The sequence below is a fragment of the Melospiza melodia genome, chromosome 6 (assembly GCF_035770615.1).
Source record: "Melospiza melodia melodia isolate bMelMel2 chromosome 6, bMelMel2.pri, whole genome shotgun sequence".
NCBI lineage: Eukaryota > Metazoa > Chordata > Aves > Passeriformes > Passerellidae > Melospiza > Melospiza melodia.
Genome location: NC_086199.1, coordinates 28,889,925 through 28,915,083, shown reverse-complemented (window position 1 = coordinate 28,915,083; position 25,159 = coordinate 28,889,925). Strand labels below are relative to the sequence as shown.

Here is a 25,159-nt window from a genome sequence, read left to right as displayed (position 1 = left end):
CCATTGGTTGCAGCAGTAGCAGCAGCCAGGCTACCTAATGCAAATGTCCCCGCCGTACCACCAGCAGTGCTGCCACTGGCTGAGGCTTCACTCGCATAGGTGGCCAACAAATTGGCTGCTGCTGCTGCTGGGTTGGCACTGGCAGCTGCTGCAGCCAAAGCCCCTGTAGCTGCTGCCTGACTTAGGCCTAAACCTAATGTATTGAGATTATATCCATAGCTGGCTAATGTATTAAGTGCAGAGGTGATGGCCACCAGGTCATTGCCTGTAAAGCCAGATAAAACTGCTGGAAAGGCTGCCACTCCAGCAAGGTTAGCATGTCCTAATAGCCCTGCAGCAGCTGCAGCAGTTGGTAACACTTCAGCAGTGTTTGCATAAGGAGATCCGGTTGGATTGGAATTGGCCACTGGACCTGTGACATTGGCATAACTGATATTGAGACAGCTGCCACTCTGTGGATCCTCTTGTATCTTCTGGATGATAAGTTCAACAGCTTTTCGGTTTTGTTCAGGTTCTCCACTCACAGTGACAACCCTCTCTTGCAAGTTGATCCCATCAGGTTTCTGGGAAAGCTGTACCCAAGCCCCTGACTGCTCCATTATAGCCTTCACTGTAGCACCTCCCTTCCCTATTATCAGACCTGCTGTGCTGTTGGGAACTATAATCTTTACCTGTAATTGAAAAAAATATATATAAATAATACTTCTGCTTTGTGCATAAACACTATAATAGTTTTGCTACCCTATAAAAGGAAGGAAAAGAATGAAGCAAGTTAGTTACCATGTTTTTAAAAGAAAGGGTTAAAAAATTAAAAAGAAATACAGCTCATCATGCTTTTTAATTCTCTGCATGTTTCAAATGTATATTAAGAAGAATTAAAGGTAAATTAACAGGAAAATAATTTTTATCATTCTCCCACAGAAAATACTGCTTTCAGCATAGCACAGTTCAGACCAAAAAGATTAAGCAAATGCAGCTATTATATTCATATGGAAAGATTATCTCAGATTATATCAAACTGAGTATTTTCACATGATTCCTCTCTTTCCAGGCAAACGCGGCAAAACAACTTCTTTGGCAAAATTTGTCTGAAATTCTTTACCTTCCTTTAAAACATCTATAATAGCAATAATAAAAAAAGGAAAAAAAAAGAAAATAAAGAAACAGAACAAACCAAAACCCAAACAAACAAAAAACCACAACTAAAGCAACATTCGGCTAAACCTTGGACAGATGAAATAGCTGGTCTTGAACAGAACATGACCTTGATTCTTTGACCTGTGACCCACATCACTGTATGGAAATTCATTATCTGATACACTGTATTATTATTGTTCAGCCTATGGAAATTAAATTTTACAGGAAAGAGTACCTAAGACCTGAGAATTTGAGAGTACAAAACATAGCATTTGTACATTTAAAAGTTTACCAAATGGTTTCAAACAAAGGTTATTTACCTAAAAATCCTAACTTTGCTTCTGTTTAAACAAGTTTCAACGGACACAACATAATTAATGTCAATAAATGTATTACCTATTGACTTACTGCTATGAGTGAAGAATGATGTCCAGGATAAAAAATTCAATATTTATACATATTTTTCATGGCTTTTGTTTTTAATATACATTTTACAAATGTGTCCCAAAGTTTTAATGTACTGTCTATTTTAGGACATTGAATTAATAAGATGTTTTATTTTACAAAAATTTTGGTTTTAGTAGCTTTGTGTTCAGATATCCATTCATCCCAATTTTTGTGGAATATGTGTAGGGGGCAACACTTTTCAGTCCTCTCATCAAAATTCTATTTAAGTCTTATCAACAAAATAATATAAAATACAACTAAATGTTATTAGTAATAGTCTCTTTTTACTGCCTCATTATAAAGTCAAACTAATTGCAAACCAATATGCATGCCCTACAAATAAGTTTTTAAAAGCTAGAAAAGCTTAGATATTTCCAATGGTTATGTTAGCATGAAAACCACATCTTTGAGAATCTAGCATACTAGAAACTTGAGAAACACTCATATTTTCCACTTACACAATATTTACATTAAAAATAATATATCATACTGTATTTTGCACTGGATTGTTTTAAATTATATGCATAATTTTTAATTCAGAATTTCATTGGCATCAAAGCACAACATGTTCTACAGAATAAATAAAAAATGATCAGCTGCTGAATTATTCTAAAGGCAATGTGAAAGTCGGGTATTGAAAAAAATTTTGTCCACTCATATATTAAATAGTCCTATAAAAAAAAAATCACTGTATATACAATTAAAAACATAATGACATGTTTTATATATATTTTTAGGCAGGCTTAGTTTTAAGTCAGGACACCTCCTAGTAATTTAAAATGCAGCTCAAGGTATTTGGTAATTTTAAAGTAACCTTTTTAAGAATTGCCATCATAAAAAGAATGAAACAACTCAGTTTTGATTAGATATTTCAGTTCTAGATATAAAATATATTAACTAACCGCTAATTTGAAGAATTGTCCAGATTTTTGCTAAATTTTTTTTTTTAAGGGGGGTGGCGCGCTTGTTTGTTCCTGGTTTTGGGTTAGTTTTGTTTTTGGTTGTTTTATGCAGCACTGCACAGCTCTCATTATTATGGTTTTGTGCTGCTTACCACAGAAAACATTTACTTGCCTCCACTGGTTTAAGACACACTAACAGGTTCTGTGGGAGATTTCAATAAGCAATATGCATAGTTCTGATCAAGTCAGGCATAAGTGCCTATGTAAATTTAAGTGAAAAAACCCTAAAAAACATAAGAAAGTACAAAAATACACTCTCAAAACCATACACGTGATTTCAGATGTAAATAGGATATTTAATGCCAGGGCAGTATTGTTGCACCTGTAATGCTACAATTACATATGCAACATATGAAAATCCAAGTCACTTTAACATAGTTGGTATTTTTCTTAAGGATGGGCATAGTAAAATAAAGCAATGGCATAATTCAGCCACAAAATTAAAAAGGAACTCTTCTCTATGCAACAAGAAAGATTTTCACAATGAGAAACTGGTACTTTTCTCACTTGACACACAAATGCTCATTAGGTTACCACTAACAGCTCTAGTTATTGGGCAAAATTATCTGTCTAATCAGAGGAGAGATAAAGAATGATCTTCTTCTTACTCACCCACTCCCACCTTGCCCAGATATGGTTTTGCATTTAGCATTGCAAACAACATAAAAATTATGACGCATTTTGAAAAAAACCAATAAAATTTCATGTGCTGGATTAATATATGTTTGTCTGTTTCAGAAATAAAGATACCCTTTTCTAAATATCTGGCTTTGAAACAGACTATTGTTTCTTTTATTGGCAACTCCTTTAAATGGTATTAATTTAGGAATATACCAAAAATACACTTTCAAATACAATCCCTGCCATGGTGAATATTTCATGTAATTTACATACAGCACATCTTTTAAAAATATATATGCATTAAATAATTAGACAATATGCCTCTATTTTATATTAGGACAAAAACATTACATTCCAGTGAAAATTCAGTTTGAACAAAACATAAATGCATCTCTACTCATTTTACTTAAAACATAAGCAATCCTGCCCTTCTTGAAATGAAGAGCAACATTTGTATTATTTTGAGATATTCAGCTGTAACGTTCTTGTATTTCGGACAGCTAATTTAAAATTTCATTTAAAAATTTAGACGATTATTTTTAAAAGCAAAATATTTAGCGTTTTTTTTTTTTATTAGGAATATTAATCTTGCTACCAGTTTGGAAATCTCGATCTATTTCTTTTATTCACTAAATCTTTCCCTTGTTTGTATATTGGAATATCAAGTATTTATGGCAACCATTGGTTGTGCTGTACAATAACACAGGATCTAACATATTAGATAGATCAGCAGTGTAGGTGCCAGTAGAAAAGAAATAATGCAAAGTTTTTTGCTTTTTTTTCTTTCCTGTCAAAGTCTAAAATCCATACGGTCACTAAGTTAAAAGTTATAAAATGATAAAAAAACAATTCAGAAAATGAAAAATGAAATATTATCTATTTGGTTTTGTTACCTAAGTGACCACCAGTTTTGAAAAAAGTTTGTAACTCCTTGTCTGTCAAGGAAATTGGACAGTGCACTTATTTTCCTTTTACAGATAACAGGTTCAGAAACTGATTTGGATGCAGAAGTGAGAAACTGCTACCCAAAATAAGTGCTCTGAGCTATCCAATAAAGGTATCTTTCACTACACAGGAAGATTAAGCTTCCAGGTTTGTGTGTATGCTCCTGGCTATATCCAAACTTGTGCTGCAAAAAGGAGATTGATTATCTAAAGCAATTATGAACATATGCTTACATATGCATAAAAATAGGAACACATGTAATTTATTTTGTTTAAATGCTATAGGAAGAAAAAAAGGAAAGTAACTCAACCTTTATTTCATGTCAAATAAGTTTTATAAAAATTAAGGATTGCAGTTATGGCATTTGCTTGCTCAAAAAGCAAATTAACTACTTCAACAGGCATCACTCTCATCCTATTTCCATTAGCATAAGAAAGTTCAAAATCAGGCTCAAAAATATAATACTTCTTCCCCCAAAAGCCATCCAACTATAACAAATATAATAGAAACAAAGTAATTTCTCTGCGTACATTTTCAGTGAAACAAGACCGTGTTTTTAAAAGCCTTGACAAAAGTCAAAGAAACCTGGGCTGTAAGAAGGGCTCCAACTGGAGAGCAGTTTTCTGCCCTCAGTTCCCAACGAAATCTGCAGAGATTTGATGCAACTCTGCCCTTTGGAGGAAGAGGATTGGTACTTGGGGATCTCAACCACTGTGTCCAGAGACACAATTCAAACTGCTTTTAACTCACCACATGCGTAGCTCATGTAAATCCTGGACTCCTAAACCCTGTATCAGCTAATTCCTTAAACCTTTCCTATTTCTTGACAATCCCCTTGCATAAGCCCGCGCTGCATTCATATATCATGTCAGAATTGCTGGCAAGTCCTCTGATTTACCAAACTGAAAGTCCTGGCACAGTTGAGTGAGCAGCCTAGCATCTACCAGATGTTTGGTGATTATGCTCTGCCATTCGTATCCTCCCCAGTGCTGCAGTGAGATAATCTGCACTGAGCAGCTATGAATGCCCATTAATAAATGCTAAATAGTTTCCTGGGAAGACAAACCATGACCAAATCTGCACTACCACCCATGTCCTGCCAATTCTCATTCCCACTCCTCTCATGTAGAGACCTCCAACAAGCCATAGCAAAGTTTCACCCATTCTGCCCTTTCACTTTTCTACTGCTTTATTTCTTTGCCCTCCTTCTCTCTGACAATATTTTGTCCGGTTATATTACCACTTCTTACAGTCTCTAGAACTGGGGAGATGGCAATCACAAACTCACACCATACATGCCACCCTGCTAATACAACGTCTACACTCATAAATTTAGTGGAAGGATGAAATGCAGGCTAGATCGCAAGAATTAGCACTTGATATGGCTGTTACACCAATTAGAGTAACTGTATGTTAAGAAGGTTGAAAAACATGGTTTTAAGTTTCAAGTTTCACATGGTGGCATGACACATGCCTACACTAATTAACACCAGAAGAGAAATACTACTAATTATACAAAATAGCACCAAAACCTGAAAAAAACAAACCAAATAATTCAACAGTGGAAATATTTAAATGCATCAGGCTCTATTTATTCCACTTCTGTGAAGTGTTCTAAGAGATTGCACAGAGATTAATGAACCAAGGATCTTTTTTATCTATTAGTCAGGTTTCCTTTTTCCTCTTTTACTTTCAACAGTGTAATTATAACCCATTCCATGAAGTTCTTGTAACAATTGTTCTTTTTCCTTTTATTAAATTTTTCAATTACTTGTCAAATACTAGTTTATTTTTTCTTAAGAGAAAAACACTTTACAGAAAAGATTCCATCTAATCTAACAAATTCATCCTAATTTGTCACAATTCTACATTTTAGTCACTAAAGCAAATAACTGAACTTCCTTAAAACTGTAAATTGATACATTCTATCTCATATCTTTTTCTTTTCTTTTCTTTTCTTTTCTTTTCTTTTCTTTTCTTTTCTTTTCTTTTCTTTTCTTTTCTTTTCTTTTCTTTTCTTTTCTTTTCTTTTCTTTTCTTTTCTTTTCTTTTCTTTTCTTTTCTGTCTTCTTGCTCCTCAATTGTTTTAAACTCTTTAAAACTCCCTCTGGCCTCTGGATTCTACATCTGAAAATTTCACGATATTTTAGCTGCTCATATGACTACAGGCTTAGACTTGGTGAGAAGGTGCTCTGAACACATCAGTTCCTGTAGAGAGCAGTCAGTAAGCAATAGGATCACCTAGGACTTTTTTTTTTTTTGTGTGTGTGGCAAGATAAACACACTGCTACCCTAGGCTTGTGAGTGCTCCCATACAATCCATCCTAAAGTGAAGTGGCATTATAACAAAAATCTGGGAGAAAATCAGGACCAACTGAGGATGTGAGAGAAGTTCTGAAATCAAGCAGAATGACAACTGAGTTCATTACAGGCAAGGTGATGCCTGCATGCACTTAGGATTCACAGCCATGCTCTGTGGTATCAGGCAGCTCCTGGGAAGCCCCTGGCTACACAGCCAGCAAGAACCACAAGTTCAGGGCAGCACAAGGTACTGAAAGGCCATGAGTCATCCCACACATACAGCAGGCAGCCAAGCAAGGCTGCTCTGGACAGGTGTTTGCTCATGTCAGACTTGGGCTCAGCTTCCAACAGCAGCCTTACACAGCAAACCTCTACTTATTGCACATACATAGCCTCAAGCGAGCTACTGGAATTTCTCTCAATATTTTCAGTATCTCCGGACTGCACTCCATACCGGATTCATGCACATGCTGAAACATGAATTTACTTTTTCAGAGGTTTCCTGAACAAATTCCTGGCTGCTCAGTTCTGGATTATACATTTCAGCTTCAGAGAAAATTCTTAGACAGAACAGAGACATCTTTTAGAGACATATTTCTAATAATCCGCTTGGATACTTATTTACAAAAATAGGCACATGTGCATAAAAAGCAAAGCAATTCTTCGTAACTTTAGCTAGATCATCAGGTAAATAAACCTAGAGCATAAATTGTCATCTTTCCCAACCATGTTTAAATTCTGTAAATGTCATTCCAACTCAGTTTGTCTCTTTCTGCAAAAGAATGTCTAGAACTGAAATACTGTGTGAACAAGTGCAATGGATTACAGAAGGAGATTAGCTGCTACTTTGCTCCTCAACATAATGCACTTTTTCTTTTTCTAGTCATGTTTATGTTAATATGATTTTCTTCTCATCACAAGCAGTACATATACTTGTAGTATTGCCTTCATAAATGTTGCCTGCAATTATTCCAAGATGAATATAATTTTGCTACTTCCCTATGTTGCCTCTTTGTGTTATTTCTGACTTCAAAATTAGAGTTTTGCCCAAGACATTTCAAGGTTAACTTAATCCATTGAAAAAATACTGCAACTCTGAGTTTTGTCTCAAATCACACTAGATTATTACAAATATAAAAAATTGACAGAGCAAATAGCAAGTAGATATTCTAAGATGTTTGGTTTTATCTGCTGGTACACTGCAGGAGGATTTTGGTCTAATACTGACACTACTGTTCATCACAAGTGTTCATTTTTCTCCAGTTCTTAGACCTCCTCTCTCAGCTGAGGTTGCATTTTTAATTTCATTTTAGTCACAAAAACTATCATGCCAGAGAAACCCAGCTTCAACTTAAATACCCGGGAACAATTTACATCTGAAACCACAAGGCTTAGAAAGTCAGAACTAAGCAGGAGAAATATTTACTAGAGATAAGACTGTGTAAGGATGTTTTGCACAAATTGCTCTTTTGGCTTAAATCAATACTATTTTTCAATTAGCATTTGATATTAAACCTTGACTCTTTGAGGCACTTAAAAAAGTCACTCCCACTTCTTTTAGTAACTACCTAATTACAATTCTGCCCACTTTAAAGTATGAACATTAAGATTTTTCTTTCATGCTTTTAACTAAAGATGTAATTTGGAATGCAAATTTCTCACAGCAAGAAACTAGCAAATCATGTTTAAAGAAACAAGAAAAATATTCTCTGCTGCCTGTTTTAGTTGCCCTTCTGTCACCAGTGTGTGTAGGCTCTAACTCATAAATAGAAAGGCTTCTCTCAAAAGCAGAATGTGTGCATAGCCAAGTTGTGTACACCAAAAGAATAATTGCTAAAATAATGTTGGTTATATATACAGGTGGCTGATTTTATAAGATTATGTAGTCCTGAAGAAAGTATTATAAAAATTTTACACTCTCATATGCACACATAAAAATCTGAATAGTTTCATAAGTACCCCTCAAGAAAATATGATTCAAAACTGTGGGAATGGAGCAGACCAACTCCTCCATGAATTCTCTATGATACATAGTTTTAATAACATAGAGAAGAAACTTAACTTTTCTAATTTTTTTCTCAGTAGCATAAAAACAACATTCCATATTTAATGCATTAAGGTTTCATGAGCTTCAAATTACATTTGCAAAGAAGTGTAATGCATTTTGAGAAGCTTCATTTATACTTTTCACTTTTTTATAATTAAAAAAAGAAAAAATGAGCCGGTTACATACTAAATTACACAAGAGAAAAAATTAATAGATTTTCACTCAGTTGCAGAGAATGCAGTATACATAGAAAATTAGATATCCATATTGGCTGTGCCATTGTTCAGATGACACATTTTTAAAAAGACAGAAAGCATGAATATTATCAGTTCTGTCCAGTATTGTCTAAAACCTTCAGTGATGATCAAATGTTAACCCTATTCCCTCTTTAAAACCAGCAAATTTTCCCCTCCCTCATCTAAGATTTCTCTTTTTTTCATCCTTCTTATATAATTTGTTGCATGGTATCCTATGAATACCTGCCAACACTTCACAGAGACAAGGAGGGGTTTAGAAAATGCATGAATATTTAGAGAAGTATTAAGTATAGCAATTTGGGATACTTCTAACTGAAAGAAAATGTATAATGTAATTTCCTTATTGGAATTGCTAAAAGAAACCCTTCTCAATATAAAATAATTGACATAAAATATAGATAATGTCTATTATTTTAAAACTAAATATGCTTCACTGATGGTATCAGTAATACTCACACTGTTTTACGTTAGACAGGATCTAACTTATGAACTCATAAAAGCCACTCCAGTTCAAAAGTTAATCAATCTTAACAGACAGAGAGGCAAAGTGGGTGCATCCCTTTTTTAATGCTTTCCCAGTCACAGATCCATACGTGTTTGGCTCCTCATAGCTATAAACTCATTGTCCAAAGAAGCATTGCACTGGCTGCTTTCCTGATAAAGTTTCAGAAGGCAAATACAGAAATGAATAGGACATTTCTGCCCTCCTCCACAGAATACTTTAAAGTCAGCATGCATGAGCTTTACAGGCACTCCATAAACTTGCTCTGAATGACATGCTATACTTTAACTAGAAAACTTGCATTTGATGAAAAGTAATCGTTGGAAGAAATTCTATGGCTTTCTATCCTATGCCTGCAACATAGGAATTAATTTTCCATTGACTTCCGGGAGACTGATGCTTCCTTTTTTTTTATTTTAATTTTTTAAAATGTTTTTTAATGGCCATGTACCTGCAAGTCTAAGAGAAAACTAACAGTATTTTTAAATAGCCCTTTGAATGGAGTATGAGTTCTCAAGATGAAGAAACACTGTTAACATTACAAAGCATCACAGCTATCAACAGTGCCCAGTTTTCAGTATAAACTTGGATAAATATGGCTAGAATACACAAATGCAGAAAATTATATGCATTAGTTATGTCATTTAATTAAATTCAGAGGAAAGAACAGCCAATAGAAATGTGCTGAGGGACCTGCCATTTCTCTGTCAATAACACTTTTCATTGAAACTGACTAAAACTTGAAACCTTGGAAAAACTAAACCCTGGATATTAGAAACACATTGAGATTTTTATGTTCTGACATTGCTGGCCAGATCACATTATTTTAACAGCATGTTAAACATTTTCTAAATTAATTTTGGATTTAAATCCAAGTATGAAATCATGCTTCAGCATTACTGGTAAGAATACTGAAAATCAGTCCCCTGGAAACCACATTTTGAAATTAATTAATCTATCTATAGGACTGGCAGGAGAAAAGAAGGTTAAGAGTTTTTGTTTGTTTTCAGAGGATCTTTGCCACAGTTGATTTCTACAAGATACATATCACAATAATTCACAGGAATCATATGGCAATTCTGAACAAAATTTAAGTTATCAACTATATATCCTCTGCAGGGGACCCCTCTCTTGAAGGATGTGGAATCAAGGTGAATCAGTAGAACCATTTCAATTCTATGGCATGGAAAACAAGAATTTATTATGACCATTTAAAAAAGGGGTATTTCTTTCTCGCTCAAAGCCCTTTGTGATCCTTTTGTGGGAGGCCAAAAGAGAGAGTTTGATCATCAGCAAGAGGAACTTTATGGTTACTCATATCAACAAGTTTCCAACTCCCAAAGGAAGGGGGTAAAGTGCTTAGAAAATATGACAGTTTTTAGTCCCTTTCTTAAAATACACTATCTCTAATATCGTCATGCTCACAAATAGTTCCCAATTTTGCTATCACAGTTATCATATTCTGAAAATTACAGTTTTAAGTGAGAATCTGTGGAATTGAAAAAAATTATAGATTTTGAAAGAAGGAGGTAAAAGAAAGTGTAACTAGCTGAATGTGCTTTGTCTAAATGAACACCTTTGAGTTTTCATGACCATAAAATAAAATAATGATACTAAACCCTAACGTCCCCTCCTACACTATTTGTAATTAAAATTCTGGGGTAATTAATCTGTTCTCCATGGAATGGAAGGGGAGACACACAAGAATTAAAACCCTTGTGGTAATGCTATTAATGTCTCAGGTCCATGAAAATAAGAGCATATTTATTCTTGTTTTCCCCTACAGACAGCTCTGTATAGCTTCATGGTGTTTTTCACTTAAAAAAAAAATAAAAAGGAAAAATGGCAGAAAGCTAATGATCAAATGTTTTCCTAAAAACTTTATAAACACAATTTTTCTTATGAGTTTTTTTTTCTGAAAACATCCTTTTTGCTTTAGATATAAACACATGATAAGATGGTGGAGCCAAATAGCTTCTAAAAGGAGGAATATTTTAAACATGCTAACTAAACACAAAAATTAAAAAAAGCCAAAAACCACTGTGAAACAAAACAACAAAAGACCTTCTCAGCATTCCCACAGACATATGATTTAATAGGAAAACTTAGAGAAAAGTAAATAAATTTAGCAAATATCTGAATATATATCAAAACTATAGACACTTTTATATGCACACAGAGTTCTGTACTATAAATATATGTTGCTATATAAGAATGCCTAATACTTGATTTACTTGTAAGTAGGAGCAGTCCTCTTGCACTGAGTATCTAGTGAAGAGTTTCAGTTTAGGCAGAGTACAGAAGCTACTCATTCACAAGTGCCTCTTTAAATCATATTTTTGCAATTCAGCTTATTTTAAAACCAATAAGAAAAAAAACCTCACGCACAAAGACATGCACAAATCTGTACTCTCTACAGACACAATGAGTGGAGCCCCCACTTCTTTCCAGGTCCATCATGTCTTAGAATCTCCCAGCTGCAATCATGTCAAAAATAAGCCTGATGCACAGAACAAATGAATGATGTTCTCATTTCAAAATCTAGGAACAAGACCCACATTCTGTTACAAAATTATTTCATGGGACTCTCCAACCTTTCTTGGATAACAGACTTCTGCTCTTAACAACGTTATGTAATCTAAATAATGTAACTTTGGTCTGAGAACTATCTTCCATAGCCAGTCTGTATTAAGCTAAACATGCAGAGGTGAGAAAAGACTGAACAGGGCATTTTTAATGGTGCATCTTGGCATAACCCGGCACCAGTTTTGCACATACACTTTTACTCCAAGATCACAAAATTAGTGTAATATGAAAGATAAAATTTATTCTATCATCAACCAATATGTGCAAAATAAATATGGTGGAATAAAGATGATGCAGAGGGAAATCTGGCTCCTGCAAAATGCACCTGGTCCATCTAGATGAACTAACTAATTAACAGCACCAAGGGTTATGGTTACTTTGAACCCCTGGCTTGGCATTAGATAACTAGCAGCAGAAGCTTAATTGTTTCTGTATTAATTAATCCTTAACTAATAAAATAGGATTTTGTGTAGCAAGAACTACTCAATGAAATTCTCAGGGACACTCTCTTAGATGTTGTTTGAAAATTGTTTTCAAATAAGAAAGGGAGGACAGTTAAGCAGAAAACACTTATATAACCATGTCTCTCTAGGTCATGAAAAATAATAATTACTAGAAATTTTGATTACAAAAAGGACATAGTTTTCTTAGTGTGGTTTCCCTAATGGGTGGATGGATAGGTGGCCACACACAAGTATTGTGCTCCGTTCTGGGCCCCTCACTTCAAGAAAGAGCATGTCCATAGAAAGGCAACAAAGCTGGTGAAGTGTCTGGAGAGTGAGTCCCACATGGAGCAGCTGAGGGAAGCCAGAGAAAAGGAGGCTCAGGGGAGACCTCACTGCTCTCTACAACTCCCTGAAAGAGGGTTTTAGTGAGGTGGGAGGTCAGCCTCTTCTCCCAGGCAGCTGGGGACAGGACAAGAGGAAATGGCCTCAAGCTTTGCCAGGGGAAGTTCAGGCTGGACATGAGAAGGAATTTCTTCACAGACAGAGTAATTAAACATTGGAATGAACAGTCCAGGGAGGTGGTGCAGTCACTATCCCTGAGGTGTTGAAGAAATGACTGCAGGTGGCACTTGGTGTCAAGGTCTGGTTGACAAGGTGGTGTTACATCACTGGTTGGACTTGATGATGACAGAAATCTTGTCCAACCTAATTGATTTTGAGATTCTGTGATATCTCCAAACTTAATAAGGAATTCTACAGGACTCCATAGCTCTCTAATGCTAATAGAGTCTTCTGACAATTCAATTCAAAACCTTCCTCTCAGAGCCTGACAATATGTCTCTAAGAAGGATCAGAGAACAGAATAAGTTAAAATCAAGCTGTAGGTCTCAGGAAATATATAATTAACTGCAACTAAGCTATGGTTGGCTGGCTCAGAAGTCAACATTCACCCCAGCTGACTGATATCTTTAGTTTATAAGTCTATCTACTTCTTGCTTAACTCTTGTACATTTGTAGTTATATGTATTTAACCAAGATAACTTAGGTGAGTTATCAAACTAACTTAGGTCACTTATCAAAGTCAACTTAGCTTTTAAAAATTCTCTATAATTACAAGAGACAGGTGAAGGTACAATTGCATAGTCCTTATTAAAGGGGAAGATCCTGGATTTAGATAAAAAATACACATCTCTGTCGGAAAACTGCATATATTTCTATTTAAACCATGTATTTGCAAACCATATTGTTTCCCTACGTCTGTGTTCTGGGTTATATTTCTCATACAATGGGAGAAAAATTTCATTAAGGCAAACTATCTATAGACAAGCACTAGACATAGGCAATACTTGAATATAGATAACTGGCACTTATTCACAATTTTGCAGAGACAGTATTCTCACAGAAACGTTCACGTGGGGAAAAAAATTACTCCTCATGCAAACTAAGGCTGTGGGGCACAAATACGGCTGTATTTACACATTTACATTACATGTTTTTATACCTATATTACAAATGTGTAATACTATGTGTGCATTAACATGGAAAAATACATAGAGAAAATTTGAAGGCAGCATCTAAGTAAATTTGGTTTAAATAACTCTTGTTAAGGATACAATGAAAAATAATTTGCATGTAAGTCTTGCCCTGATCTCAACTACTATGCACAATATATACATATTCTTCTGCTCGAAAAGCTGACAATTTATTTTTAGAGAAAAGATACTGAAAATGTGGAAAGAAAAAATAAAAAAATGAAAGAGCTGTCTCAAAATGAGATGGAGGTGAGGAAATAAATCAAATTAAATTTACTAATCCTTTTTTATTTCACAATACATTTGTCCCTTTTTTATATTTAACAAATACTCAATGTGATCCTTTTCATATGTAAAATAAATGCATAAATGCATTATTAATTATTCTAATATCACTTAAATTCAGTTTTCAAAACATAAATTTCATCCTAACAAAGCTGCAGTTTCCTTTCCTTACCCTGATACACCTGAGGCAGGTGTAACTTACAGTTTACTTTGAAATTGGATGCAGTAAAGACAACCATCAGAGTACACAACCACATTTTGCACAGCCAATCAGTCTTTTCTGGAAATGTAATGTGTATCATTTATTATCTAATTACTTATCACATAATTAAAGCAGAAATTTCTATAAAACAGCCTCAATTGCTGGCATACAAGTGAAATACAACCTGTGAAATGTCTTCAACAAACTACTGTTATTTCCTTCTGTTTGTAAAACAATGTGATAATACTGGTTCTGGAGTTTTATTTACAGTTTTATTAAACATTTTAAATTTATTCTTATGAACAAATTTTCTGCAAGGAAATGATTATCTTTTTACTTGATTTCTCTTTTTTTCTGCATCACTTCATTATACATGTGCACAGGTCTGCAGATTTTAAGGTATTGTATTTTGGTTCAGTACTTTTTACTACAGAATGCCATTAATCATAGTCTAATCTCTTTCATAAGCCAGCTTAATTCCCTAACTGCAACACTTCAAAAGAGCCCACATGGAGACTGCATTTCAGTATCTCATGGGTAGGGGGCAGCTGTTAATTTATTATCACGATTACTACAACTACTACTAAGAGAATAAAGTCAATCAATTCTCATTGCATTTTTAAGTTAGTTAAGTGGACAATAACGATAATCATAAAAAGCTGAGAAGCACTGAGCTCATGTACTATGCAACCTAAAAATATGAATGAAGAATTTACATTGCACTGCATTTGCAGGCTTCCAGAAGCTTTAAAGAAATAAAAAATCCCAACCATATTTTTTTAACCCCATCCAAATCACAGGTAGTAAGTTCACTTGAATGAGTAATTTGTCATGTATCAATTATTGATTGATAATGTAAGGGGGGGGGGGAAATAGTCCAGCAATACTTTGATCTCTAAGGCTGCATTCTCTAAGGTGCCATTTGAGAAGCAGGGGAAAACAGAAGATGAAACAGGCAGCAGACCCTCTGTACCCCAGACTAATACTCTTCAAGGCTGCAAAGATTCAAATGTAAATCACTGGCAGGTCACAGACCAGTGAACCCCTAGACTTAGAGGGACAATAGTTCAATTGATCCACTATTTGCAAGCCATGCCTCTTAATATCTGCTATTACTTGCAGGAGGTCCAACTTGCTCTCAGGAAAAAAAAAAAAAACAACCAACCAACTAACCAACCCAATTTAAATATCCATCCAAAACTAAACCCAAAATCAATAAATGTGAAAATATCTACAAGCCCAAAACTAGGGGATAATACTACTGAATAAGATGCAGTCACATATTGTTTTGATATACACTATCTGAAATCTAGGCTGCAATGTGTCAGACAAAGGTCCCAACAGCTGCAGCTAACCTCTGGAAAAGGAAAAACCTTCTACATCTTATTCTCTATAGTGCAATTCATCAACCTGCTTCCATGATTTGTATACAAAGAACACTCCTTTTTCCCTCAAATCAGGCAGAGACCTACTATGATTGGTGGGTTTGTCTCACCTGTCTGTGACTTCTCACCACCTGATGAGTTCTCAAAGCATGCAGAGGACTGACAATGCATCTAGCAGTCTGCCTAGCCTAGCAAACTGTAGTGCTACACTATGCCTACAAACAGCTTGTGAAAATGAAAATATTTCAGGTAGCAGAAAAAACCCAATTAACTAACAAGGAGGATCTTCTAGGGCCAGGCCTAATCAGGCCTCACTCAACTAACACCTGACAGAAAAACGTGGTATTGCCTTTTCTACATGACAGTCTGCTCTAAAGGATCTGTCCTGGTGTAACACTAAGGTCTACAGACTCAGTGTTTCTTCCCACATTCTCCCTTAATCATATAAATTCTGAACTCCTTAAAAGCCATTAAATTAAATTCCAAATAATTGAAAACTTGGAGTCAAAGCTTCATCTGACTGATTATGCAGCAGAGAAACAACAATACAGTCATCCAGATTTGCATTCTGGAAATTGCTCTGCTCTTCTGTTTTCTCTGCGTTGCTCAAACAGAGAAGAAGGCACTCAGTGACTCCTTGCCTGTGCACCTGAGAATATGGCTGGATTTTTCACCTAACAGCAGTTTTGAATGAAACAGTATATCTACCATACTAAGCTGAGTGTTAAGAACTCAAAGTCTCAGCTAACCTTGGTTAGATCACAGAGTAATATGTTGCCAACTTTCACTCTAGCTTATTTGGGACGGAACGTGAACATGGATATTATTTGGAATTTTAAACCACGCTATTCATTTTAATTTAGTATTGATAAAAGATTTGTACTTAAAAAGGAACATAGAACATGAAGAAATTAAACATGCTTTGGCAAAGGGCATTTGAAAACCTGTATCATATTTTGACAAAGAGAAAAAATGTGTAGTCTCCAAATTTTATATGTTTAATGATCCTTTTTCCTAAGCAGATAGGACCTTCTCTTAGTAGGGGGACATGGAAAAATGCCAAAACCTATATATCATATCTACAAATATTCATAAATGAAAGGACATCTTAAAATAAGTGAGGGACTTTTTGCATTCTTAAACAACTTAAACAAGATGATGATAACCCTAGCAGTCTAAACAGAATGCATTCAATCCAAAAAAGCATTCTCATTTTACATGTTCACTACAAAATATTTTAAAGTGAATAAATCCCATGAAAGGCATAAGTGTACTTTAAACAGCAATGACCTCAGCTTCTTAACTTAAGCAATACTGATTTAAAAATAGATTATTTGAATCAAAAGCAGGCTTCACAAAGTCACACAAAGATTTTTAGGTATTCTAAATCATCTAAGTCTTCATAAACAAAGACCTTCTCTCTTTTTTTTAATAAGCTTTGCTTTTATATGTGGGGGTTTTGTTTTGTTTTTTACCTTTGGATTTTTATCTATGGGGGAAAAACAACCAAAAACTCTAACAACCAGGTAGAGTTTAAAGCATGAGGAAGTATTGGTTTAAGGCATTTATCCATTTTAATAGAAGGTAATAGTAAATCTGTTCATTACACTGAGAACATATATCTTTTTGAAGGGGGGATGAAACAGGAAACTAAGTGATTCTAATTATTATCAAGCATATAATTCAAACAAAATACACAAACAAGGAATCACATTTTTACTTACAGGACTGAAACTGGCAGGTCATTTATGACATCCTATGAATGACATGCCAATAGTTTTCAGAGACTTAGCAGTGAGAATCTACATCTTTCCCCATTTCTCAGGAAAGTTCCTGACATTTCTCCTACATTTAAGACAGGAACAGTAAACAGCGACCCCTATAATTGTTTTGCAGTGGGAAAGAAAAAAGGAAACGAGTATGGAATATAAACCCAAATTATTACCTACATACTTGTCCCAAGGGGAAAAATTGAAAGAGACAGTAAGAATAGTAAAATCCCCAAACTGTTTTGCATATAAGATTTTTTAAATTGTTTAAACATTTTATATAATTTAAATATATATCCTAAGGAAACAATGCAAACAAGCACTGAGCTCAGATACTGAAAAATACTGGAGAAATGGTTAAAGTACAAAATAAATATATTAAAAGTTATGCATTAACAAGAGGACAAGAAGAAAGTCTACAGTTAGTCCATGGAGGGTAGGTTACTTCTGCTTAGAGTTTAGACATGAAATGAAGGATTCCAGCTGTATAGAAGCAGGAAAGGTTACATCTAAACCAGGGGAACCTCTACTGGAATCCTCTCACATGAACAGGAGAGTAATTCTTCCTAGCCTTTCAAGATATACGGTCTCAAGCATTATTTATTATGTGCCATCCACAGTGTGCCATACGCACCTTGTAATCAAAAAAGGAACTCTGTCTTATTAAACTAAAAATAAAGCTGGTTCACCAAATACTTTAGTTATGGCCCATATAAAACACTGTCTATTAGATAAAGTCTCTTTCAAACAGAATATTAGGTTTGTGTTGTAGAACACTGACAGCATCATCTGGATGTAAATGAAATGGTCATATTTATCAGTGATGAATCAGATTGGCTGACAAGAGATCAAATTGTTATCTCAGAGAATTACCATAGCAAATATTCTTAGTAATCCAATGAAAGTTATATAATATTTTTAATTCTACAGCAACTTTTTAAGAATGGTAAATAATTTTATATTGACTTTGATCTTTAATACACAGTACTGAGATTTGGAAAGATCAAGTGATCCATCCAGCATTACTCAAAAGAAAACAGATTTTCTCAACACTACCCTAAAAATTGACATTAAAATCAGGGAAACAAAAATAGATTAATATTACAGTTAAAATATCCAAGACATTATATCTTAAAAAAGCCTCATAGCAAAGTTCAAAGGCAAACTGAAATAATATCTCACTGACCTACGATGGCTGTGGAGTGTCCTGGGATCATCATTAAAACACAGTATTTGTGCATTAAGATTAAAGTACTGATAAAAAAAAATCATTTGAAGCTGGTTATTATACATATTTTAAAAATCCATGTCTTAATGATAACAGAATATGGAAACAAAGGTTTCTTTCCTATTTCTCCCTCCACCTACCACAAGAAATTATATGTCAAATATGAGTTCATCAACCCTTTAAAAGCTGTCAGCATGCTTTACAGACTGCCTTTATTTTCAGATTCTACCTTTCTGTGAGGAATAAAAATATGAAACTTCTGCAAGCAATTTTGCAAACAGGGATAGGGTGGTTCTTTAAAGTCAGAGAGGGAGATGGGGTGCACCAATCGTTACAATATCAATCCATCTCCCAGTCTCTAGTTATATGTGTACTATTATATCACACTGCAAGCTATAGACTTTGCATAAAAGAAAGAGGCAATGTAAGCCAAAAGCACAAATTCCAAATACCAAGATTTTAATAGCCATATGCTTGTGTTCTACCTGCTGAGTACAGGCCGTTCCAAGAGCCCTGGCACAGTCCCATCATGTGAAAATGTTAAAAAGTATTATTTATTATAGATATTGCAGCAACAAGATGAGAAAGAAATGCTGAAACAAAAAAAGCAAAACTGAGGACTGAATGAACAAAATCTATACCTATCTGCACTCCAAAAACTTTATATTACATTGTACTAAATGATAAAATTTTCAGGTTTTGCATATTTTGCAATAACAAAGCAGCCAAAATGAAGGTATAATTGTGTAAAATAAAAATGCCATGGGAAAAAATAGTGCTTTTAAAAAAGTAAAAATAAAAGGTTTATATAGTAAGTTAATGACTCAAAGTTTGCTATGATAAATGCTATTCTATTGCTAAGCTTAAGCCTATCTAAATTGTAAGGCAAGGAAAAAGAACTCCAACCCATTACTCTCCTGACTCACTAGTAAGTATGAATGTGTGTTTTGGCTCTTTTATTCTCTTAAGCCATTAGCAAAAGTCAGCAGTGATACCAATTTCATGGAGAAAGGGAAAACTGGAGAAGGAGACATGCAATTGTCCTTTACAGGTATACATCAAATAGGCAAAGGAGAAATAAAAACTTATATTTGTGTGTTTCTCCCTCTAAAATTAAGAGTAACATCAGTTACGCAGGCAGATAAAAAGAAAAAAATAATCTTGTGAATGAATAAAAATATGTAAACAGTTTAAGTACAGAAATACTAGTCTATCTAAAGTCAATTGTTAAAACAATTAAAACTTGTACCTTTACTGGGTTCTACAGAGGAAAAGCAAGCATGCTCTATATGATGTTTAGTGAATTATTTATCACTTTAGAGATGAAATTACCTCTTGAAGTGTACTTTGGAGAAGTGAAATTGATTTCCTCCTCCTGGTAAATAAAGGTAAAACTATATTCCACCAGCTCCAGGGGCATCAGCAGAACAGTTTCACCATGGTAGCTATAGGTCTATCAGTGTTTGGCTATAAACAGAGCTGACCAAGCTCATGAGGGTGTAACATGGAAGCTTTTAGTCTAAAAGTATAGAAGATTGAGTTAGTTTCAGCAATAGGCAGACAGGAGAGGGAAAAAAAGTTATTGGACACTCTACTGCCTCTAATTCTATTGCCTCTTTGGTTCCTTCTTCCTTGAGAACTTTGCAGAGTATGGATTTTTAATGTGAATGAAGGTCCAAGGAAGTTCCACTGAAAAAACAAGACATTTACAAGAATAATATTGGCAGATGTAGAACTTCCTGGAACAAAGAACTGAAGAGAAACACATTTGTGTGTGTTTCCAGTGAAGAGGTTTCTGTTGCACTCAAGGCAACTCAGTAAAATGCAAAACACGACAGTTCTAAAGAAACTTCTCTTCCACTAGATAAGGCATTTTCAGAGACTATCTTCTCCTTGAGAATCATAAAACAAGTAGTTCACGAACACTGGATTTTTCCAAAAACAATTCATCAAAAGCTGAAACTGCCATACAAAGGAGTTATGACCTCATCTGAATGGAGGCAAAGTGAGTCATTAAAAGGAAGATCTAATACAAGCCAGATTTCCTGCCTAGCTTCCTCTGACCTCTGTTGGCAGTGCTATTTTCTTCTTGTATTAAAAAGCATGTCTAGAAATTGCTCAGACTCTGTCAGGGGAACACAACTGACACGCTTGTGTAGCACAAGGCTCATATCAGCTGTTCTCATCAAAGCACAGACTCGACAATTCTCTAATCGCAATGACTTATGGGGGAGTCCTCCAACCCAGCTTAAAAATCTCACTTCAACAGCAACCCAGCATGAAGTATTGTTTAAAGTTTGCTTAATCACCTTTCTAATCTTTAACACAAAATATCATCATCTCATGAGTAAAACATTACATAACATGGAATGATCTTAAGCCTAATATGCTACCTTATGCACACAACAGAGCGTGCTGTGAATTCATCTTACATCTTAACTCTGACTTTCCTGACATCCATCCAGTTAACTCAGCTCTCTCGTGTTATCATAACATACCATCTTGTGAGAAAATTCCTACCTGAATGGTTATTTTTCTACTGAGAGCCATCTCACACAGCCATATATCAAAACAAACATTTACTACTGTTCTCTCATACTCTCCTGATGGGTGTTCATGCGGCTGCAGATAGGTTTGAGGTGATTGTGTCGGAACCTATTTCCATGTGACAGCCGCAGTGCAGATACTTGTGGATACCCTGGTGCTGAATGCTAATCACCACTACAGCCTGGGAACAATTGCCAGTGATGTCACTTATCACCAGAATGAACAGAAAGGCCTTAATTGCCTTATCATGTGCTTTGTGCTGCTTGCTGGAATGGCTAGAAATCACTAGAAAATACGAGAAGGGATAAAATAATCATAAACCTGTACAAGTTTCAATAGTTAATAATAAAAGCAGTTCCAAAAGTCAATTAAGGAACTCATTACTCTTCTTCATATATAGAGTTCCAATGCTGTTCAAAAAAGGTCTTGATTACTTGTATGAAAACTGAATTGAACACAGGTTATGAATAAAATGCATTAAAATATGTAATTTGGAATACAGACAGGACACAAAGCATACATGTCATTTGGCTTGTGAATTTAGCTACATTACTTGACAATATTCTCATAGAACAACTTTCTATAAGTATTTTTAGCTATCGAAAGGTCATTTAAAGTTTATACACTACACTATAATTCTAATAATATAAAATTCACAGAAGAGATGCAAAGTAGGTGCTTCTCTTATGCTAATTAATATGCTCAAATTGTACATCCTGTAAATAAAAGCACCTCTTCCTTTTTCTCTGAATAATGATCATCAGGATATACTTATAATTTAAAGAAAAGTGTGAAAGAAAGATAGTAAGAACCTGTTAAAAAACAACCCCTACACTCATTTTCAAAAACTTCTAATTAAAATAAAATACTAAAATTAAGAGAGAGAGAATAAAAGCTGAACAGAGCTCATAATAAAACATCCCTAGGTGTTGGCAAAGATTTCATCTTTGTCATTTTATGATGATGAAGCCAAGTAACTGTTGCTGGAATGGAAGCAGGCTGATGAAGAAGGCTTTCAAGTTGAAGTCAAGGATATCACAACCTATATTTTTCTTATTAGTTCCTCTATCTATACAATTTCTTCCTAAATTCTATTACTTTCTGTATTTGACACCTCCTTCAATAAATGTCATGTGTTGATCAAAGGTATAATGCTTTAATATGCTTCTGTTCATGTGAAATTGTTTGTTCATACACCAGCAAGTTCTAAGCAGTTAAAAAAATATCAGAGAATTAGTAATTAATAACAGTGTTAACTTTCAGGGAAAATTAGCTTGTGAAGTAAACTTTTCTCATATTTGATGTTATTTATGCAAGATCTAATAGCAACATTCAGCTAAATGAAACAGACTGTGGGAATGCTTAGCATATACTAAATACTTACATTATTCGAACACAAAATACATTAAATTTAGCAGTACATCAAAATAAATAAGTTATTTTTAAGCATGAAGAAGTTCTAAAAAGCATGGTATGTAGCAATTTTTTACAGTTTTTATAGGGAAGATGAAGGTAATATAATAGCTTGTGGACACAATCAACTGGACACGGACTTTTCCAGTTAAAATAAAAATAAATTAGTAGAATTGACATGCTGCTAAAAGGACAGTTTATGCATTTAAAAATATGTTATGAATTAAACTTACTTAGATATGTTTAGAAAGTTTTCAGAGAGATTTAATTTTACTTCATTCTTCATCAATAAATTCTCATTTAAACTACTTTTTTATTTAAATAATGCCCCTATGTTACTGTCCACAGACACATTTCAAAATTCAGCAATAAGGAAGTCTGTTTGCCATTGCTGGGTTGAATTCCAGCTATTTAAGCATGGGTTTAAGGGTAATTCTATTATAATTTAAAACTGATCAAGGAAGTAAATACGTGTGTGCATATATACACAAACATATATAACCCAAGAGTTACTCTGTCTACAAACACACCAGTTTTGTATCCTTGCCTTTTATCAAATGGGGGAAAAAAAGCAACCCAACTATTTTAAAAGATCATTTCATCAGAGATTTTAACAAAGCCCACCAAAATAAATTATAAGAAGCAAAATACTTTCCATTTACTTTACCAATTTCTAACAAGAGTTAGATATCTATGGTTATGGGTGTATATATGTGAATGAACGAATAAATCCTTAACCCACCATATCTTTTTCTCCAGTTTGCAAGCTGTCACCCGTGAAAAGTATGGTGTAGATGGTAGGATGATACTGTACCTGATTGGCTCTGGAGGTGGTCATGGGATCAGATGGAGAGGACTTGGTGGTAGTTGGGGAAGATGGCAATGTCTGGGAACAAAGCAGTTCAGGAGCAAATCAACCTTTACAAGCCTTAGACTGAACAGTTAAAAAAATAAATAAACCAACAAAATAACATAACTAGAAAATTAAAAGAAATAAAAAATGCCTAAGACAAAAATCTTTCTCCTACTCATTGGAACTTAATGGAATTTAAAGTCAATTGGATAAATAATGCATGTAAATATGCATGCTTATGCATGTAAAAACAAATTCATGACTTGAAATCAAGATGGTGAACTCACATAAATACTCAAAAATATGCTGACCACGTGAGGAATATATTCTTTCCTCTCTCCTCCTCTTGGGGAAAATGAAGACTATAAGTAAACAAAAATTCCAGCAAGTTCAATGAGCACACTAGAAACAGTTATCAGTCTATGAACAAACAGGGCCAATGTCTGAAAGAAGTTAAGAGACATTTACTCTGGCACTTTATAAAGCACCATTGTACAGAAAGGACTTATAGCCAGCAAACTGTATTCCATACCATACAACAGTTACGCTGAAGCTACTGCGTTTCTGGCTATATTCTAACTGCTAAAACATTCATTGATCTTTTTAAATTTAGAAGCAGGTGAAAAAATGTAAGCATCAATCTCGTGATGGATGAACATGCAACTAATACCTTCATAACAAATAACTACAAAATATTTATGATTAGTCTTAAAAACGTTCATTTAGTTGAGCAAAGGTCAACACCTTATTAGACTTCTGTGTTCAAAATAAACACAAAAAAGAATTAAGAGTCACATTTATTGATCATCTTTTCTAAATAATATACAAATGCTTAACATTAATTCTTGAACATATTAAAAAAGCACTGCTCTGTTTAAAAATTTTATATACACATTTCTCTTAAAAGTATTAGATCGTGACAGAAGAACTCTTCTATTCTTTTTATAAATGTAGTAAAAAAGTAGAATTCCAATTTTCAAAACATAACATACAATACTTATTCAAAGCATCTTTGTGACATCTTTGCAATATATAAATATTATATCAAATATTACACTATTTTTATGTCAAGAAATAAGTGTTAAAGTGCTATACAATGGAATTTATCATATGCTCATATAATTACTAACCAAAACTATTTAGAAATAAATAAAGCAAAATTTCACACTTTCAGCATTTCTGTTACTTACAATCATTGACAGTCCCTCATAAAATAGGTATACATACTTTTGCACTAAAACTCTTAATGCATATGAGAAAGCTGGGACACTGTGAATGCATAAAGTTGTGTATTAGCAAAATACGGGCTTGTACATATGCACACACAAATATTTTAGATGTATGTTAAACAGTATGAAGATCCATTTTTCATAGTTTGTACATAAACAGGCAGTCAAAACAGGAAAAATAAAACCTTAAGAAACAGGTCTCTATTTTGTGCTTCCAACTTGTTACTCATTGTAAAGCAATAAAACCAAATAAAAGCAGTTTAAGCATCAACTGGGACTCTTTCACGATGGTTATGTAGAAAATACTATCATGTATAGGACCTTATAAAAAATATGTAGTTGGCAAGCTGCTGTTGCTCAGCAGGCACCCCACATTGTAAAAATCAAAGGAATTATAAAGGATTCTCCCATGTCTTAAAGTACCAAACATGGGACCATCACGAGGGGTCCATTTGTGAGGGGCTA

At 34.3% G+C, this 25,159-nt stretch overlaps 1 protein-coding gene across 5 annotated transcripts in view; it reads right to left on the bottom strand.

The window, feature by feature from the left end:
* Window positions 1-25,159, bottom strand: part of NOVA1 (NOVA alternative splicing regulator 1) — a 139,136-nt gene that overhangs the window by 2,399 nt on the left and 111,578 nt on the right. For 4 of the 5 annotated variants that reach the window (XM_063160451.1, XM_063160453.1, XM_063160454.1 and 1 more), the window contains 2 exons: window positions 23,427-23,498; window positions 1-671 (listed from right to left, as the gene is read on the bottom strand). The exon at window positions 1-671 is cut by the window's left edge and continues 2,399 nt beyond it. In XM_063160451.1, the coding sequence (XP_063016521.1) occupies window positions 1-671; window positions 23,427-23,498 (743 nt within the window). The remainder of the gene's footprint in view (window positions 672-23,426; window positions 23,499-25,159) is intronic. The other variant, XM_063160452.1, reaches the window with a different exon arrangement.